The 20,086-nt window shown below is 40.0% G+C and overlaps 3 protein-coding genes across 3 annotated transcripts in view; 2 read left to right on the top strand and 1 right to left on the bottom strand.

The window, feature by feature from the left end:
* The window catches only part of LOC116328806 (disintegrin and metalloproteinase domain-containing protein 12), a 78,663-nt gene extending 71,908 nt beyond the window's left edge, over positions 1–6,755 (top strand). The window contains exons 18-23 of the mRNA XM_031750687.2: positions 946–1,054; positions 1,273–1,408; positions 1,667–1,781; positions 2,887–3,147; positions 4,799–4,974; positions 5,063–6,755. Coding sequence (XP_031606547.1) covers positions 946–1,054; positions 1,273–1,408; positions 1,667–1,781; positions 2,887–3,147; positions 4,799–4,974; positions 5,063–5,132 — 867 coding nt within the window. The 3' untranslated portion in view covers positions 5,133–6,755. The remainder of the gene's footprint in view (positions 1–945; positions 1,055–1,272; positions 1,409–1,666; positions 1,782–2,886; positions 3,148–4,798; positions 4,975–5,062) is intronic.
* Positions 6,756–7,924: 1,169 nt separating this feature from the next.
* dhx32a (DEAH (Asp-Glu-Ala-His) box polypeptide 32a) lies at positions 7,925–16,346 on the top strand. Its single transcript, XM_031750713.2, has 11 exons — positions 7,925–8,506; positions 9,118–9,311; positions 11,381–11,753; positions 11,844–12,083; positions 12,168–12,261; positions 12,603–12,752; positions 13,338–13,529; positions 13,712–13,852; positions 15,195–15,385; positions 15,473–15,660; positions 15,870–16,346. The coding sequence occupies exons 1-11, from the start codon at positions 8,246–8,248 to the stop codon at positions 16,066–16,068; spliced, it is 2,223 nt and encodes a 740-aa protein (XP_031606573.1). The 5' UTR covers positions 7,925–8,245; the 3' UTR covers positions 16,069–16,346.
* Positions 16,105–20,061, bottom strand: LOC116328825 (BRCA2 and CDKN1A interacting protein). Its single transcript, XM_031750712.2, has 7 exons — positions 19,817–20,061; positions 19,459–19,533; positions 19,291–19,371; positions 18,329–18,418; positions 18,038–18,225; positions 17,269–17,437; positions 16,105–17,056 (listed from the first exon to the last, which is right to left on the bottom strand). Exons 1-7 carry the CDS (start codon positions 19,955–19,957, stop codon positions 16,886–16,888), a joined length of 915 nt encoding a protein of 304 aa, XP_031606572.1. The 5' UTR covers positions 19,958–20,061; the 3' UTR covers positions 16,105–16,885.
* Positions 20,062–20,086: the final 25 nt, after the last annotated feature.

The raw sequence follows: 20,086 nt of genomic DNA on the forward strand, positions 1-20,086 counted from the left end.
ACAGATTAGATCAAGATGTTGCCTTGGAGAGAGGCCCTCACCTGTTCCATATTACTCAGATAGGGAATCCTCTTAGACTTCGCCATTCCTGCACGACAGGAAGAGGGAGAGAGAGATTATAAAAATGTGGTTTAAGAGAAAGGGTCTGCTCTGAATTTTATACCAGACATTTTTGCTACACGGAGCCTAGCAGGGCTGGCTGTTGGTTGATTCTGTCTGCTTCATACGGCACATAAAGAATGGAAATGATTTTATCATCTGTTCATTCATAAGTTTTCGACTGCTTATTTGGGTCATGGGTGTAGGAGGGCATCGGTTTTAGCAAATCTGCCCAGACTTCCCTCTGCCTGGCCATTACCTGCAGTTCTTTCAGTAGGCATTCCCAAGCCAGCAGAGAGATGTAATCTCTCCAGTGTGTCCCGAATCTCCATGAAACACTTCACCTAGGAGATGTCTAGAAGGCATCTTAGATAAATGCCCAGACCTCTTCAGCTGGCTAATTTTAATGCAGAGGAACAGCAGTTCTACTTTGAGCCCCTCCCGAATGACTGAGCTCCTTACCCTATCTCTTAAGGGCGAGCTCAGACACCCTTCGGAGGAAGCTTATTTCTGCCACTTTATCATATCTCAAGCAAAAATCCCACATTCACTTATTCTATCGTATTAAATTTGAGAAATTGTTACTTTGCTGTGAAGTAAATGAAAATTTCCTTCTTCTTTTTTCGGCAACTCAATTTCTAATTTCTGAGATTTTTTTTTAACATTGAGAAATTTGCTATAATATTGCATTGAATCACTCTGCATCCCTTTGCATAAACATAACTCATTTGTAACCTCTTAAATTTAAGCAGCATAATAAATGTATGGAGTGTTAAAGGTGTTAAAAATAAAAAGAGGGGAGCTTGGTCTCATATAATAGTTAACTGTCCTTTTAATATACTGTAGGTGTGCAATAACAACAAGAACTGTCACTGTGAGGCTCACTGGGCGCCTCCCTTCTGTGACAAGGCAGGTTTCGGTGGGAGTGTGGACAGTGGTCCGATCAGACAAGCAGGTAAGTCAGTAGCTGTTACACCACAGGAGAGATTTACTGCATTTCAGGTCATTAAATTTTAACGGTGTGTCATTTTTCAGCATTTTTACCATAATATACATTAAATTGTGGACTCATGTTTAGGCACAAACTCCATGTGAGAAATCCTGAAATTCTGAAGTAATAATGGAATAAACTTGGAGAATACTCAAAAAAATTGTGTGTGTGTTTCTGAGCAGACAATGGGAATCTGACAGTGGGCATTCTGGTAGCTCTACTCGTCGTCCTGGGTGCTGGTCTGACCATCTGCATCAAGAGAAAAACTCTACTGAGACTTCTGTTTACAAGCAAAAAAAATCCAATAGAGAAGATCAGGTGTGTTTTCAGACCGTAATAGTGGAATGATTTCTAGATATAATGCATCTTTTTTGTAACAGATCAAGGTCCGTAAATTAAAACAACAGGTACCATTGAGCAGGCGAGTCTTTATGATTGGTCACACTGTGAATCCAATTACAGTGGTGAATTTTCTTTTGATTGCACAGTTTAAATTATATTACTATTGTAATTGGTGTATGATTAATATAATAAAGTGTTTAATTAGAGATATATAATTTCTTCTTTATATTACAGATCAGTAAGCGCCGCAATCAGCGGACCAACAGCTCCTAACCAGCCTCCATCAGCAAGCTTAACCTCTCCATCCCGACCGGCACCGCCTCTGCCTCACAGTGCCACCATCTTCAAGGTCACTAGATCGCACGCATCTGCTTTTGACCGGCCGATCGCAAATACACCAATAGATGTGACTCCGACAAAGGGAGGATCGGCAATAGATTATCCTTGCTGTTTTATTTTTCCTGGAATGTCGCAGCTGTTTCGACAGCGCACATCATTCTCAACTAGATTGACGTGCTGTTTTCACACAAATGGCAGCTCATTCAAATCCAATTAAATCATCCTTTTCCATGTGGACTTGTAGAGGAGGTTGTGATAATGGAGTCTGTGGCGAGCAGCATGTTCAGGCACTCTAATACATTTCATGTCATTAACAGCTGTCTGTTAAGAGAGAAACTGATTTATCTGCACATGAAGAATGTTGATGCAGCTGCTTAGTTGACTTCTAAAGCCATCTCGTTGCTCGTAATTGCAAGGCAGAAACCGCGTTTTGCCGTACTTGTGTGCCTACATCGCTGTATGCCTTTACCCCTCCATTATTGCCCTGACATAGTTTGTAATGGGAAGTGACCCGTGATCGATCGAGTTAGGGGCTGCTGAAGGATAAGCGAAACTGTGTCAGAAGAGCCTTTTGTGTTGCAGGGTGGCACACAAGTGGAGTAAGCTGTTGTGCATTACCATGAGATTGGTGTTTTCAGTTAGTGGCATGTGGTTTTCATTTGGGGTCAATGGTAAAAAGAGAGAGGATGTAAGGCTGTTTGATGTAGGCACAGAGCAGGTGAGGTCATTTTCCAGTTGTTGGGAGCTGCATTAAACTGCCGCCTGAATGCACGTGTGCCTGCCTTTGTATGTCTTATATTGTGTGTGTTTAAGCTGCACATCTGGCCAGGTTTAAATATCAAGCAAGACTCATATTTTGGCTCTTTAGCTGTGTTCATCTTTTAAGAAGCCCAAGCGAGTGTTTATGGGATAGTCGTGGTCTTTTCCCTTTACGAAGTCACCTGATGTCGACTCGGGGGAATAGAGAGCAACTAAGTGGGAGTGTTTGATTTATGTATCTTTGAAAGCATCAGGAAGGACAGCAGAGGAAGAGGAGGAGATTATCATGATTGTTTCTGATAGGAAGCAGACGGTTTCACTTCTGACAAACTCTTTCAACTTTAATCTCTCTGCAGCCTCCTCACCGAGGGCCAGAGGCGGGGCTCCCACCGGCCCCCTTCCCTCCCCACAGCCTGCATAGACTGCCCCAGTGCCCTCCAGTTCACCTTAGCCACCCAGTCCCTCTTTCCCTTACCGTGTCCCTCTCCCCTGGCCCTGGGCAACCGAGACCCCCAGTCCCTCCTCTTCACCGAGCCCCTCCACCTCACATCCACGTTGCACCCAGAGGGGCGTCATTTCACAGTGCATCACACCACAACTCTTGCAGGATGGTCATGGTGAGTGAATTTCCTGTTTCCTCAGTTGGAAACATTTTATTCGATGATGTTACTTACTGTAATTTCGCCACCGCTGTGTCTGGGGAGCTTTTACTCGCTACCCAGGCCTGTAATACCCAACCGGGGAAATGATGATGTTCGATGCACTTTCAGATTGCTGTTTTTTGATGTCGACTGTTTTCATGGTTCTTTCGTGTGCTATAAAAGCAGAGGCATGTTGACAGTTATGCACAGTCACATAAAATAACGAGGTTAGCCCAGGAGCTAGCGCCATCCAAGCAAAGCTTGAGCTCTACAACAAAAACCACGACATAAATAATAAAAATGGAGCCAGACTCACAGGAGGGGGGGCGTGTGAGGGCAGCAACTGCAGGGAGCAAGTATGTACAAATATCACAGGGTGGCAAAGTTATTGCCACTATTATTGCATGGGCTTTAGTTATGGCATTGCAGGGTTTCAAAACTGAGAGGAACAGAAACTGATTTGTACTCTTGGAGGTACTCAAGCCTAAAGAGACAGAAGTAAAAAGAGCCAATCTAAATGATTTGAGTGTTTGAGTGTTGTTAAAAAGACAGAAACTGATTGGAGATCATTGGTGCAAGATTCTTTCAGGCTCAGATAAACAAGGTTGGATCTCAGACAGAAATTGTCGGCATTCATTTCCAGCCTTGGCTGCTTATGTTTCGGTTCTATAACATTGAATATTATTGAAAACGTTTGCAAATGTCACCTTTGCCTGTGGAAAAAGCATAAAGGTCATCCATTGTTACTAATTGATCAAGAAAACTGAACATAATTGAACCCCAGCAACCCCAGGAATACTGCCGAATTGCTTTTTTTACATTAAATATCTAATAATGTATTAATGTTGAAACTACCATATACATAAAATGAATAACAACATGAGAAAACAAAGATTTAATCATATAACAAATGTCTTCCAGGTGAAAGTTACAATAGGTGACAAATGCTGTATATTGCACAAGACGCCAGACAAAGCACACAGAGACACAAAGCAAAATACAGCGTGCATGATAACATCTTCTAAAAAGCAGATTGATAATATACAGTATTGACTGCTGAAGAATTTTTAAAAAGCACCCGTCGATTTCATAAAAGCTCATACACCTGTTCAAAATGTGGCGTACAGAAGCTCTTGGCTGTTTTCACTTTAAGAAGTAGGCCCTCTCAGCTGCTCCTGTTAAATGGCAAAGTGATTCCTGTTGGCAGCAGGCTTCATCAACTGTATCTTTAGCAGCTGTTTGGCAGCTCCAGGATGTTAACAAAGAACATAAGTCATGAGTGAAATCTCTCTGAGCTCCACCTGAGGAAGTGAGCGGGGTTTTAGACAGACTGTTTCGTGGGTGTGTGAGGTCTGAGGTTCATCCCTGTTGATCCTGTCTTTCTGTGGTGTTTGTGGAATTGTCTCCTTAGCCCAGGAGAAGAGTAGGGAATGAATCATGATCTCTGTATTCTAGAGAGGATTTAAACAGCATGATAGTTTTCCTGTTATTTGTTGGTTAGAGAAGACAGCACTGGCACCTCAAAGAGAAGCTCAAAGAAAAGCAGACATTGGCTATAATTATCTGACTGTTAGTGCCACCTGGTGGTGAGTTTCCACTTTATTTAGAAGCGTGTGTCCTTTAACAGGAATTGGAGAAGCCCAGTCCTCCTCAGAAACCTCTACCTGCTGATCCAAGGGGGTCTCGACTGGTGCGAAGTCCCTCTGTTCAGCGGAGCCAAACTGCAGGCCAAGGACCTCCTAGTGTCTGTGGCCCTGCGCCTGCCGTGCCCAGACCTGCACGCCCTGTCCCACACCCCAACAGGTGGGTTCAAACCTTACCTAGATATTATTTAACTCGCTGAGACATAATTTTTTTACATATTTTTTTTTCCACTTTTCTCTTCCTCTAGGCCGAGTCCCAAGCACCCCCCAACACTACCAAAGCCTTGCATTATTGCCAACGTCAAATACAGCAGCTGAGATTTTGGCCAGAAGGGACATTGTTATGATAAGACTGAAAAGATTTGCACTATGAAAACTCAAAACCTTAAAAAGGTGGTGGCTTCTCTGAGTTTTGAATCAGGAGGCCTGCCGTGTCCCTTTTGGTGCTCTGTCTCTGAATGGTGCTACGAGTCTGAGCTCAGGTACATGTAAAGTATTTATATTCAGTATTTATTGCCACGCAGTGCACTGTGCCAGACACTTTTACGACATGGTAGCAACTTTGAATTTTGAATTACTTGTTTTCATTTGGCGCCTTCGCATCAGCCGACGTTTATGAAGGACAGCGATCTGTGAAATTGTGACAACAGAGACGCTTTTGTGGAATGTGTTTAAATGAAGGGAACCCTTTACATTGTGGTTTTGTTTTGTGTCATAAGTGAAGAATTTCAAAAGAGAGTTGTGCAATGACAGATGGGAGCTTCAAACAACATTTGTAGTATTTTTTTTTTTTTAATCCACTGGGGTTTTCTTGAAGGGTAACGCTCTGTGTAGCAACTTTGGGCCATCTGACAAGGCTTGAAACAACTGCAGCAAAGGAAATTGTGATATTAATACAACAGATCTTTGATGCGTTCTGCAATCAAGAAGAGGGGTCGTTTCTTGGCTCAAAAATGAAATCCAGGCCTGTTCCTTTTCTTCGTCATTTTTATCACGGAAAGGTAACAAATTCAACTGTGAAATGTCACTGATTTGCCATTTCCTTTTCATTTACAAGGCCCAATATGCTCTCTTGAGGGATCCGGGTACAGAGATCTAAAATGAGCCAAGATCAAGAAAGTATCCCTCAGAAAGAGTAAACCTATCTGAAATATTTGCTCTCCTAAAGGTCATGTGTGTTTTTAATTTTTTTCCCTCTATGCTTGCTGCACCAAGGACTAGATTAAATCATGGAATCACTGATGACTTGCTTAAAGGTGTTCCTCGCATGTAAACAGCCAAAGTCTGGCTGCGGTGTTCATATGTGCATTTTAAGTCATGTTTTTATCTAACTGGAAAGGACAGTTTTACTTGATAAGAAAACATTTTTAGATTTCATTCTGTTTAAATGGTTACTCAGTATATGCTGACTCACTCAAGTGTATCGGGGCTTTTGTTCATTTTCAGTTTTCCTTTTTTTTAAACATTTCTACTTTACATATTTTAGATTATCTTTTAAAAATGAACACTGTTTTATCATTTTGGTTTACTTAATGTTTTTGCTGGATTGCAGTGCATCATATATATAAATACATATACACATCCACACTGAGCAACATTTCCTTTGAGCACCGCTGTTGTTCACAAATATGTTAAAAACTGATATGGATAGAATTTTGTTACTTTTGATACTCTTTATAATAATGCACTAGTTTTACATGCATTGCTTTGTTTACTTTGCTTTTTCAACGCTGTCTGTCTATGCCTAATAGAGACCTGTTTGTATGTTACATTGTATGTTCTTTGTATGTTGTGTTACAGGTGAGCACATTTTCATGGAGAATTTTTGTTAAGGATGGTTCTTTAAAGCATCATATGTAAAACAAAAGAAAAAACACTTAAAGTGTCTGTGTCTGATCATGGTATTTTAAACAATCAGTATTAGTAAACCTGTTTTTTACACGGACAACATTTGTTATTGACTTTTTATGCTTTTTGGGGGGAGGGTGTTTAAATTTACAGAAACACAGGCGACACTTGAACACATCAATTATAAGAAAAGATTTAAAACCAAAAAAAAAACAATGACGTTTTCATTCCACTAGCCTGAGCCAGTGCAAATTCAAAGACAGATTTCATACAACTTCACATTTCAAAACCTCAATGTCAGAACCCTCTGGCACTTCTTATGCTTAATAAACCAATTTTAAATTATATTTCAAATAATCAACACTATAATAAGGGTGATCTAACATTTTAGAGCAGCATTTATTTTCAGAAAAGTCTAAGGCTTCATACTTGCTGTAAAAGCTAATCTCATTTTAATGCTGTGAGCCTTTTTCTTAAAGCAATTTGACAAGGCCTCCATAGGGGATAGAAATAACGCTTAAATCAATAGAACTGCTTACTATCAGGATTCGCTTGCAGTGATGTGGTGGAGTTAAGTGGTTGTGTGTAATTAAAGGGATACTGAAAGGAAACTTTGGGGAGGAAATCTCTTGTTGATAAGAAATAGAGCAGCGCGCTAACGAAGACAAATGTTTCTGATGAGCTTTTTGAAATCAGCCTCAGCCAACATTTTCTAATTAGTCACATTTTATTTGTCAGTGGGTGAGAGATGAGACGCAGTGCCACCTCAGTGAAGTGTCTAAACATTGGGTTTAAAAGCTTTAAATAATGATCAAAATTACTGACATATCTGTTTTTGGCTGCTCTTAGGAGCTTTGGCTCTATTTTTACAGATTTGCTGTTTGTCAGGAGCTGAAATAGTTTCATTTATTACTCTGATAAAAGTAAGGGGATTTGTAAGTGAACGCCAGTTATGTAAGAATATAATTGTAACATTAACTAAAAGTGAAAATGAAATTCCAAATAACATTTAAATATAATAACAACAACAATAATAATGATAATCTATATACAGCCTGCTGACTACTGCTGAAATTCTAATACACTTTAATGAGCCTGCACCTTTCAACGTTACATGAAAAGATATTTTTAGAGATATTGTTACCGGTGGCAACAACGACACCATAAGTGTCCTCACTGCTTTACACGTGATTTCATGATAATATGCAGGCGATTATGACAGTCTCTTGGACGTGCTTATTGGTGCATGTGAAGCTCTACGCAAATCAAAACACGTGTGAAACCACGCTGAGATGAAATTACGCACCGATGGACATTGCGCGTACTAAGCTCCAAAGTGGACAGCTGCAAACTTTGAACAGCTTTAAATAAAACATTAAAAACAAAAGCCTTAGCAAAAGGAGGCTTTCACCTTGTACTCCGTCCAAATACGCGAACATAGCGTGGGATTTTTATTTTTTTAAACGCCAGATGGAAAGGTACGCGCTCTGTATTTCTGCGTTTCCGATTTGAGAGGAATGTACCTGTAGCTGGAGTTGAAGAAAAAAACTTAATGTGCTCTAGTCCTGATAAACCCGTATGTCATGTGGGAGGAAAATAATTTGGCAGAGCCGAACGTTTGCCCTGACCGAGAAGAAAGTCCCGCAGAAGACACTTTTGGATTTGGGGATGATCTGGAGTTAAATCAGTTCGATGGATTGCCCTTTTCCTCGCGTTACTACAAGTTACTGAAGGAGAGGAAAACTCTGAGTGTGTGGAAGGTCAGATGTCAGTTTGAGGATGCTCTGGCAAACAACCAGCTGGTTATTGTGTCCGGGGCAGCAAAGACTGGCAGGAGTACACAGGTAAGAGTGTAGTCAGTGTGAACATTCAACTTATGAGCTTGGACTTGCGCACAGGATAAGAATTTGTTGTTCTGGGTGAATGTGGAGCTTCTTAATAATGGGGCGTTTACCAAAGCATAACCTACGTTGTTTAAATTACGCATGCTTAATTCAATACTCCCTGTGATTTGATATATTTAGGGCTACCGTTTGCCACTCAGTGTTGCCATGCTTGTGTGAACAGAAGCTGCCCAGCTCAGCACATGATGTTGTGTCACTGCGAAGCTGTCTAAACTCCTGCCTGCCTGACCATCAGTCTGCACAAAGGCTCCAGCAGGGGTGTTAGGGGACCTCCTGCTGCTAAGCCCTGATCCGCTGGAGCCGACACATGCTGCCAAAGCAGTTTTGCATTATGAGCGATAATAGCATAGGATATCTCCTGTCACAGTTTGTTTTGCTGTGTGCTTAAACAAAAGCTGTTGGGATAATCTGAAAAGGACACTTGTGAGTGAGAAAAAACAGCTGATGTGGTAGAAAACATTCTCCTGTTTAATATTTGGGGTAGTACTGGTGCTCTGAATCATATTTTACTATAAAGACTTTTAAAGCATTTATCAATGATCTTCTTTCAGATCCCTCAGTGGTGTGCAGAGTTCTGTCTGTCTGCCCAGTATCAGCATGGTATGGTTGTGTGCACTCAGACCGACAAACAGCAGGCTGTAGATCTGGCCTTGCGTGTCGCTGATGAAATGGATGTCAACATAGGCCATGAAGTTGGTTACACCATCCCTCTGGAGACCTGCTGCTCCTCTGACACTGTTTTGAGGTTTGTTAATGAGCTCTTACTGTGTCTATTTCACTGCCAGCAGTGGAATATCATTCGAATATAATCCACAAACTGCCCCTTTCATTCTTAAATTTTTCCTTTCCTCCTTATTAATGGATAGAGGCTCACTGCTGACAAAGGACAGAGCTCTGTGAAGACTCATACTTGATCTAAATAAAGTCGACCAGTTCAAAGTCAGGAAATTATGTGCATATTTGTATAGCCTAATATTCAACACATCTCATTATGGCACAGTACCTATTAGTCATTTATTGTCCCAAATGTCAAACACTCAGTAGTAGAAGCCTCCGAAATATTGCAATATTATATGTTATATATACAGTACTGTGCAAAAGGCCACCCCTTTTTTCTTTATTTTTAGTTTCCAAGGAGACAGACTTCCACTTTTAAAGTGATTGCGGTGGCTCAGGAGGTAGAGCAGGTCATCTACTGATCAGAAGGTTAATGGTTCGATCCTGGGTCCTCCAGTCTGCATGCCAAGTATCCTGGGCCAAGATACTAACCCCAAGTTGCTCTCCGATACATACATCAGAGTGTATGATGATCTGTATGATAGAAAGTGAATGGGTGTGGGTGAATGTTGCATAGAGCGTTTTGAGTCCTCCGGGAGAGTAGAAAAGCGCTATATACAAATCAGTCCATTTACCATTTTAAGAAATGGTTCTCCAAGTTTTTCTTTGGACATTGGTTGCATTGTTACTAGCAGCCTGATTTAATGGAAAAAAAAAAAATTAAAGCAAACAAATAAAATAATAATAATTTGTTCCAATTTCTTGAAAAATGCTAAAGATAACAGTTTGATAGACATACAACTGTATTGTTTGCACCAAAAAGGTGGCTCCAAAACAGTTATTAGCTAAAAACTTGGCACATCTTGACGTGGTGTGCAGCAGTGTGTCCTTCTGAAGAACATCTGAGGAAACTGGACAAGTGGAGGACAAAAGAGGAAGTGGTAGGCCTAAAGATATGTACATATGTAAATCTTTAAGAAGACCTGGCATAACGCCTGAAAGATGCGTCTGACCCTTAGTCGATACTAAGGGTCAGATGGCAGCCAACATCCAAGGAGGAGCTTTGACTGTCCTTCAAGAAGCCTGGAGAACAGTTTGTGAAGTCTACTTAAAGAAATGATGTGAAAGCTTGACTGAGAGAGTTCAGGGTATGTTGAAGAGTGAAGGTGGTTGCACCAAATATTGACTTTCAACCACATTAGAACTGTACAAACTCTGTTTTTACAGTATATATATATATTGTATTTCCATGTATGCTTGTACATCTTTCAATAAATTACTGAACCTATAATCCATTTTCCTAGTAAAATGAGATGTGTATATATAGAGATGTGTATATATAGAGAGAAATGAAGGATGGCTCAAGACTTTTGCACAGTACTGCATCTAATATATCAATGCACACTAAATACTTTTTGGTGTTTTTAATCAGATAGGACATTTGTGAATATCTATTGCTTTTGAAACTTGTGCTGGGCTTTGCACATGATATGGTGTTAATCAAGTAAATGTTAGTAATAAAAACGATCATCTCTGAGTGTTATTTTTCATACAGTGCCATGTGCAAATGACCCCTATTCTCACTCATTTTATAGAATATGTGCATCATTTTCACAGCATGGTGTAAATTGAAGTGAGCCTTTAATTTCTGAAAGCAGAAGCAGCTGGCAACTAATTGGTGAACGCAGAGGAGGTTTCAGCAGCTAAAGAGCCAGATAATATTTAGGAGTATGACACGGAGAAATGAAAGGGAGCTAAAAGAGGGTAAATACTGGTCTCACCAGTCAGCCAGAGATCCACTTTACATAAAAGACAATATTACTCCAGCTGCTAGATGTTTAAATCAGCAGCTCTCTGCAAAAAAATTAAGACTTAAAACTTAAAAAGGTTTCAGCTGTTCCCAAGTGGGGAGGAAAGGAAAAAAACTGTGCTCTTTTAACTAACAGGCTCAACCAAAATGGTGAGAAATTGACCTTATCTTATTCCTGTTTTATAATACCTCTATTATTAACCCTCCTGATCACTTTGGTTTATCAGGTACTGCACTGATGATATGTTGCTGAGAGAGATGATGTCTGACCCTTTTCTGGAGCACTATGGGGTCATAATCATTGACCAGGCCCATGAAAGGACGGTTAGCACAGACATTCTGCTGGGCCTCCTCAAGGACATCCTGCTGCAGAGGCCCGAGCTCAGGGTGGTGGTTCTCACTGTGCCGCCCATGACAGACAAGCTTCTGAGACACTATGGCAGTGTCCTGCATATCAGTCTAGAGTCCTCATGCACTGCTGAAGTTGTCCACAGCAACAACAGCAACAAAGACTACTTCTACTCAGCACTGAGACTGGTGCTGGAGATCCATCGAACCAAAGAGGGTGGAGATGTTTTCGTATTTTTAGGCTCAGCTGAGGTAAAAGATTCTTATATTTCAAACAGCTCTTTCACTGTGCTAATGCCTGTTGTGATCTGGTTTAAATTTCTCTTCCATTACCTCCTGCAGGAGGTCCACTGTGCCTATAGCATCCTCCAAAGAGAAGGGACCAGGTTGGGTGGACAGTTGGGACAAATGGTACTTGTAGTCCTGTGCTCAGGCCAGGGAGGGCTACTTCCTGTCCTGCCTGAGCAGTCGTGCTGCACAAAGTCCAGAAAGGTTTTTCTCAGTACCCATCAAGGCGAGGATGCATGGTGGGCTACAGAGTCTGTCAAATTTGTCATTGACACAGGAGTCCAGAAGAAAATAGTAAGTTAGTTCCTAAATGATGTAGCAATCTTAAATGAGGATTCCTCTGATATTAATTAGCACTGTTTTTACTTTTATGTAAAGGTGTACAATCCGAGAGTAAGAGCTAGCTCAGAGGTTCTTCAACCCATCAGTCAATGCCAGGCAGACATTCGCAAGCAGCTGTCTGGACCATCAGGTATAATGTCATGTCATCTGCTCACTTGGCAATACTTACAGTAGTTATCTAAAAGGTTTCTTCTTTGAAAAAATGTAAGCTGCCATCTTTGGTAACTAAATGTGATGCTTCTTGGGTTAGAAACAACAAAAATCAGAAACAACTGAAGCAGACTGGTTAATTTTTCATCCTTTCATTCATTTGGATTATTTTCATACTTGCAGATTTGGACATATTACAATATTAATTAATATTTGGACTTAAGAAAGCCAAAGAAAAAACTTCCCAGCATTATTTTAAAAAAAGCAAAATAAACAAACACAAAATTTAAGTGCAACAGTTTTACTGAATTTTTCCTCTAGGTAAATGCTTCTGCCTGTATCCAGAAGCAAGCCTAACTTCTGCAGAGAACTCCCCACAGATCTTGGAGTCCAACATTACACCGACAGTTCTTTTCCTCAAAAGGATGGAGATAGCAGGCCTTGGACAGTGCAGTTTCATCGACAGACCAGGTAAAATATCTTCCCAGAGGAAACTAGACAAGTTGCCACTGGAACACATGCAAGACAACAAGAAGTTTTGTTCTTTATTTGAGTTTTTACTGGTTCCCACTAACAGCATCTCTCTCACAACCTAAGCCAAAGATTCGCATGTGGGAGGTTTTTGACTCAGGAAGGGCTCTGTGTAGCTGTTTGAGCCCAGTCATCCATGATTTAGCTGAGCTGACAGCCCAGCTACTAACCATTGTCTGTGCTCTGACCCACCCTAACATGAACAGAAGAGGCCAGCTCATTAACGATTACACAACATGTCTCATGTATTGCAGTGCCAGACGAGCACAATGAAGAGGAAGTCCATGCCAAAAGTGCTGTAATATTTTTTTGAAAATGTGGGACAAAAGGCACTTGCTATATGCCTAAATTATATTTTCTCTATAAGAAAGAAATAAAAGCTGAAGGCATTTGATTTGTGATGACTGTATCTTTGATTATTCAGATGACACAAATTGCTGTTGATATTTTATCCCCCTTAATAGATATAGCAATGAAATGTGTGAAATGTGCATAAGTTTTAAAATATTCCATTTGTTGTTGCAGATCCAGAGGGTCTCATGCAGGCACTGGAGGAGCTCGATTACCTTGCAGCTTTAGACGATGATGGCAACTTGTCTGAAATTGGCATCATAATGTCTGAAATCCCTCTGGAACCTCAGATGGCCAAAGCGCTGCTAGCATCCTGCGAGTTTGACTGTGTGAGTGAGATGCTGACAGTCACAGCCATGTTGTCAGGTACGTACGTTTTACATTTTTCCACTCCAGAATTTAAGATTAGTTACAAGTGAGGATCCTTTGACTGGTTTGTAGAATCACCAGGTGGACAGCGTAGTATTGGCTCATCTGCAGTTTCTGATGCTCTTTGGTGAGAGTGGTTTCTCTCAGTGAAGTCGACCTTATTTGTTGTTGTGTTTTAGCACCAAGCTGCTTTGTGGAGCCGCCTGCTGCCATGAGCCACGAAGCAGTCCAGTGTCACAGAAAGTTCCAGCACCCTGAAGGAGATCACTTCACCCTCATAAATATCTACAATGCCTACAAACAAAACCAGAGGGAACAATGTAAGACAGTCATTGAACAGAACCAACCTATTCTCTTCAAGAGATAAGATATACTCTCATCAGCCACTTCATTATTTATACATTGCTGCTTTATTTCTTTGTAGCATTGATTCAACAAGGTGCTGGAAACATTCCTCTGTCATGTTCAGGGAGCAGGTTTAAGATGATTTCAGCTTTATTTATTTGACCATTATCCTGCTGGAAGCAGCCAGGATAATGAGCCAGTACAGTGTGGTCATAAAGGGATAGACACGGTGAGCAACAATACTCAAGTAGGCCGTGGCAGTTAAATGATGCTTGATTGGTTATAAGGGGCGGAGAGTGTGCCAAAAAAATATCCCTTAGACCAGCAGCCTGGACTGTTGATGCAGGGGAGGATGAATTAATGCATTCGTGGTGTTTACAGCATCCAAATGTCAGAGCAGAAACCAAAGCTTAACAGACCAGGCAACATTCCTAGTCTTCCATTGTCCAATTTTGTTGAGCCTGTGCAAATTGTAGCAATTTGGTTCTTAAATCTGGTGTGGTCTTCTGCTGCTTCAAAGTTCAACATTTGTACATTCAGAGATGATCTTCTGCATACCTTGGTTGAATCAAGTGCTTATATGAGTTACTGTTGCTTTTGTATCAGGTTGAAACAGTGTGCCCTTCACTTGTTATTACTTTTTTTTGGCCATTCCTTGTAAACCCTAGAGATTGTTGTGTGGAAAAATCCCAGTTTTGGCAAAATCACTATTTTCTGAGATATTCAGGTATAACAACCATACTACATTCAAAGTCACTTTCTTCCCCATTCTGATGCTCACTTCAAACTTCAGCTAGGTCAACTTGACAATGCCTAAGTGCCTAAATGCATCGGGCTGTTGCCATGTGATTTGATAAATTACGGTATTTGCATCAATGAGCAGGTGGTGAAACAGGTGTACCTAATGAAATGACTGGTGACTTGATCTTTGTTCTCTACTGTGGTAAATTAAAACTAGATTCAAAGCCTGTGTTATACTATGGGACAGATGTTACATTTCAGTTTCACGAAGAATTATAACCAGATGGATACGAATAAACTATTCTATTCTAAAAATTGACGCAAAAAACAGTTAAAAGAACACTTGGCTAAATGAACATTTCAACTCTTTAGATTCTGAGAGGCAAACTGCTTGAAATTTTAGTAAATCATATTACGGTACTCTTGAATTAATTACCTCCACATTGTCATTTCTCCCACTCCATCTGATCTGTTTAAAAGGCATTAGGAATTAAACTGTTTTTACTGTGATAGAAACTTAACGTAAATACTACTGACCACAGCGCTTCTCTCACTGTGCATGATGTTTTCTCCCAGACTTGACTACTGAAAAGTGGTGCCAGGACTATTTTCTAGATCATTCTGCCTTGAGGACAGCTGATTCCATTAGATCAGAGTTGACTGACACACTGAACAGAATTGAGCTCCCAATTTCTGAACCCTCCTTTGGAACCAAGACTAACACTCACAACATCAAAAGAGCTCTGCTGGCTGGATTCTTCATGCAGGTACAGAAAAATAAAATGTCAATATTAATGAATTTGCCTCCAGCAATTCAATTGTGTTCAAGTTTACGAGGTCTGTTCTTTTCCCAGATTGCTCGAGATGTGGACGGATCAGGCAACTACTTCATTCTTGCACACAAGCACGTGGCCCAGGTGCACCCACACTCCTGCTACGGGGCTCAGTCGCACAAGCTGGGACTGCCTGAGTGGGTTGTTTTCAATGAGTACATCCTTTCAGAAAACTGCTTGAGAATAGTCTCGGAAATTTCCCCGCAAGTGTAAGTCGATTCCTTTTTTTCCCAAATCCTCATCAGAACAGTTGTGTACAGATCAGAACTGAGGTCTCATGGATTAATTCTCTTGTAGTGCAGTGGTAGAACAAACATGTTTATTACGGCAGTAAGCATGAGCCATTTGATCTCATTTTAATTTGAATATTTTTAATCTCTTTATCTACTTAATATTGGTTTTCAAATTTCTCTTTTAGGTTCATTGAAATTGCACCACTGTACTTCTTCTACAATCTGCCCCCTAGCGAAAGCAAAGATATACTGCAAGACATGTTGGACCCAGAGGGATCCAAAAACCGCAGAGAGAAGAAACAGCAAGCTGCAACAATAAGTGGTGACGTAAACGGTGGCTGTGCAGCAGTGACACAGACATATGACAGATGTATGATTCAGTAAACTGAAAATCACAAATTTAGACTGCAAATGCATCAATGCTTGTAAGACATTTGTATAATTAATACAGTAAAGCTTAATTTATTACATTAAATTACTCATGTGTATTACCCAATGTTCTTACAGTGCTGAGAAGGCAAAGAGGTCTGTGATCTAAAAACAATATGAGTGAGGGGGTTTCTGCAACTCTGCTTAGGTGTGGACTTTATCCGTACATGATGCAGATGCACACTGTCATTTGATATACTTCACAAGCAAAAAAAAAAAAAAAAAAAAAAAAATGTTCAAGCAGAAAGTAATTTGTCTCCTATGTACTTCCCTATTATGCAAAGTTGTCATAAATGCCAGTATACCTTCACATTCTTTTGTATATCCAAGGATCTGATTTTAAAGCTAAAATACGTATGAAACAACTTGCTCAGAATAACTGCTTTGCCCATTTATCTAAGAATGTTCCCTGTTTATGTTGACAATTCAGGACATTTATTAAAACATGTGACATCAAGGAAAGTCTGGGGATGAAATGTGCAGCTGAATGTTAAAAACCAAGGATTTTGAAGTGTTCCTAACACCTCTGATATGCAGTTGCATGAAGTTTCTTCCAGTATTCAAGTATGTGATTATTCCCTATGTCTTTACAATTTGTACAAACTGTCTTTAAAATTTCTAAAAATGGTTTAAACCATCGCCCTACATGTTCTAAATATGAATACGCGCATTCCTAAAACAAACTGTACAAAAATTGAAGAATATATTGAATGATTTTCAGAAGCCTGAAATCTGTCACTGTGTCCATAGGTGTCTTGGTTTATTGTGAAGGTCACACTGATAGATATTCTTTGAGTTTCTCCATGATGGCAGGCATTCTGTCTGTGGGTATCAGCATCACAGTCCTGAAAGGCTTCATGGGCACGTCCGTAAATGACCACCTCCCACTTAAACAGGAGTCTGCCTCTTCTTGGACTGTGTAGTGGAACTTCAAGATGGCTTGCTGTAAGGAAAACACGGACCAGGCTTGAAATCAGAGTATAAATATATTGAATAGCTTATCAGATGGCTGTTTAAATGAATATTTATCTGAAGTTTGACATGAGCTAACGAACTGCTGTATTTTTACCCAGATACTGTTAAGTAAGTAGCCCCGTGTATAATAAATATTTAGTTAAAACCTTGAACTTTGTGCAGATTTCTTTCCGACTTTACCTCATAAAAGAATTCCTCCTCTGCATTAACAAACATGTATTCCTCTTTGGGAGCTCCTCCTGTGGCTGGGATGCTCTTGGTCTCTTCTCTACAGGTCTTGCTGATAATCAGGCAGTAGTGGCACCTCCCACTGGGCTTATTTGTCCTCTGAGCTTCAGCGATTTCTTCCCTAAAGGACCGTAACATGAAAATCTTTTAACCACGCACATGGATGTTTTTCTAGTTTCTATTAAAAAAATAAATAAAACAGAATGGAATAGTTTCCAAATCTCACCAACAATTTTTATTAATAGAACACAAAACATCAAATGTTTCATAAAATATTAGCTCATTTTGAATTTGATGACAGCAGCATGTATTAAAAAGTTGGGATAAGAGCAACAGAAAGGTGGAAAAGTAAGTGGTATTAAAAAGAAAAAACTGGAATAATTTGTAGCCAATTAGGTTAACTGGTAAATATCAGTTCCCAGATGTTCAACACTTGTTAAGAGGGGATCCTACACCATTGTAAACATGGCCCTGTCCCAACATTTTTAAGATGTGTTGCTGCTAATATATTTCATGCAATACTAAAAGGTCTCAGTTTAAACATTTGATATATTTCATACATTCTACTGTGAATAAAATGCTGATTTATAAGATTTGCAAAGTATTGCACTTGTTCTGTCTTATTTCAATGTTTTCAAACACCATCCTGACCATGTTCTACCTGCTCTCACAACAATAACAAAACACTAAAGATGGAATAAGAAGGTAAAGCAGAACTTACTGGAGCTGTTTGTGCAGTGGAAGGGCAATCTGTGGAGGCACATTGATGAAGCGCTCACTTAGCAGCAGCCCCACAGGCTTGCTGTTATCATTAAAGATCTTCTCCAGCTGTTCTGTCACAATATGAGAAGCATTCTTCTCACACTGATCCACAATCAGCTCCTTCACCTCCTCCACACATTGTACACCCTGTGAACAGTACAAGACGTGAGTATGAAAATTTATATTAAAAAACACTGACATATTCCAGCCCATTCAAGACTAATTAGTTTTAGTTTGCTAGTCATCTGACCTTTCTCTCTGTGAGGTTTAGCATGGTGATGAAGCCAAACACTTCATCTGGGTCGTCGTCATCGTCGCTGTCTTCGGGCGCCTCAGCTTGCTGGAGCATAGTGGAGAGACAAGTAAATAAACAGCTGCTCAGAAATGAATGTGAATGAGCATGAATGTCAATCTTGGGTTTTAAATGATTTTTTTCGTCTGTTCCTTTTCCTGGTGGAATGGTTGCACAACATACATCTTTTAAAAAAGAAAACACTTGGGTGCACACATTTGAATTTATTCCAGCCTAATGTTGCCATCCACTTTGTACAATGTAGCAATGCTGTTAGCAGCAAAGCAGCTCCAGAGCATCATGCTACCACCACCATGTTTGAAAGTATAGTGTTCTTAGGTTCAAAGGATTCTCTGTGGACAGTGAATTATTGCTGGTGTTCCAGCAGTTTCCAGTTCACGGCTTGAACTTTGGTGGTTTCTGAGTTGTTCCTGAACATCCAAACCAACTCTCAAAACAACTCATCTGAGGGTGACAGTTTAGGTCTTTGTCCAGATCTTGGCAAAGTTGTCCCACATTCGAATAACTGCTGAGTATTGCTGTTAAAGATAAACTACCAGTTGTAGTAAATAATGATTACAAATAAGATAAATAGGCCTTGGCCTCATCAAGTCAAGACACTGTATAACCTTCAGCACCACTAATCAAAATATTTAAATAAATGTATGTATATATTTGAGCCTTTTGGTTCCTCGTGTTTGCTTTTGATCCCATTTGGATTAATAAAACTCCAAAAGAAATTCAAACATGTACTCCCAAATGCTGTTTTTTTAAGTCATTAAGATGTGTGCAGTATGCATTGTTTGCATTAAGATGAAGTTCAAAGAAATCACTGAAAGCCCAAATTATCATGACATATATTTCCTTCATCGTGTGTGTAAACTTTTGAGCTTTTTATATTTAACTACCGAGTTACTCACCTTGATGACACTTCCAACATGATTTTGTTGGATGATGATGTCTGTCATCTCTGATGTATCCACATGAGCTTTTAAGAAAAGCTGTATCCAAACATAACAGAAATGACGTCAGTGACACCTGCTTACACACAGTATTTGAAACGTGAAATAACAATACTAAACCCAAACCTGCTGCAGCAGCTTCTTTATGCCGTTGAAGTCATTGTCTGAGATGGTGTGAGCTTCAAAGTCTACAACGACCTCCTGAAAGCGTAGAAGTCGTAATTGCAAGTTTTATTGTAACCCATACTCTGATTAGTTGTGCGAAACTTTCCGATATTAGTTTCACAGGGTTAACTTATTACAGCGTATTCAAGTACAGTATCTTCGAAATAACATATTCTAGTATATTAGTTATTTATTTTCTCACATGATTAACCAAAAAAATATTTTCATGAGCCTTTCTGTTCACATTAGCCCTACTGCTCACTTAGCTAACTAGTTAGCAAGGCCATGCCTCCCTTCTAAGACGTGTTTGTTCTTTTACCTCATTAATTTCCTCATCTGACGCCTCACTGTCCTCTTCTCCGGAATCGTCTTCCTCCTCTGGATTCTCATCGGAGCTGTTGTCACTTTCCTCGGGTTTTTCACCAAAACCTACTGCCCTTTTCTTAGCCAATGAAGCCATGCTGCAAACTTAAAACACACGTGTCTACTAAGTGGGCGGGGCAAAGACTAGCAACTGTCAGCTACGAAACTGAAACCCTGAAGCCGCCATTATGGCTCCACATATACACGGCTTGCCGCTTATTAAATC

Source organism: Oreochromis aureus, linkage group 8 (assembly GCF_013358895.1).
Source record: "Oreochromis aureus strain Israel breed Guangdong linkage group 8, ZZ_aureus, whole genome shotgun sequence".
Classification (NCBI taxonomy): Eukaryota; Metazoa; Chordata; class Actinopteri; order Cichliformes; family Cichlidae; genus Oreochromis; species Oreochromis aureus.

What these genes read in the sequence shown, in the direction of transcription:
- dhx32a (XM_031750713.2), top strand. Translation starts at nt 8,246, where the DNA reads ATGTGGGAGGAAAATAATTTGGCAGAGCCGAACGTTTGCCCTGACCGA. An exon ending in AGTCACAGCCATGTTGTCAG is followed by an intron (nt 13,530 to 13,711) that starts GTACGTACGTTT and finishes GTTGTGTTTTAG; the next exon opens with CACCAAGCTGCTTTGTGGAG. An exon ending in TCGGAAATTTCCCCGCAAGT is followed by an intron (nt 15,661 to 15,869) that starts GTAAGTCGATTC and finishes TTTCTCTTTTAG; the next exon opens with GTTCATTGAAATTGCACCAC.
- LOC116328825 (XM_031750712.2), bottom strand. Translation starts at nt 19,957, where the DNA reads ATGGCTTCATTGGCTAAGAAAAGGGCAGTAGGTTTTGGTGAAAAACCC. An exon ending in TAAAGAAGCTGCTGCAGCAG is followed by an intron (nt 19,372 to 19,458) that starts GTTTGGGTTTAG and finishes GTTTGGATACAG; the next exon opens with CTTTTCTTAAAAGCTCATGT. An exon ending in CCACTGCACAAACAGCTCCA is followed by an intron (nt 17,438 to 18,037) that starts GTAAGTTCTGCT and finishes ACGGTCCTTTAG; the next exon opens with GGAAGAAATCGCTGAAGCTC.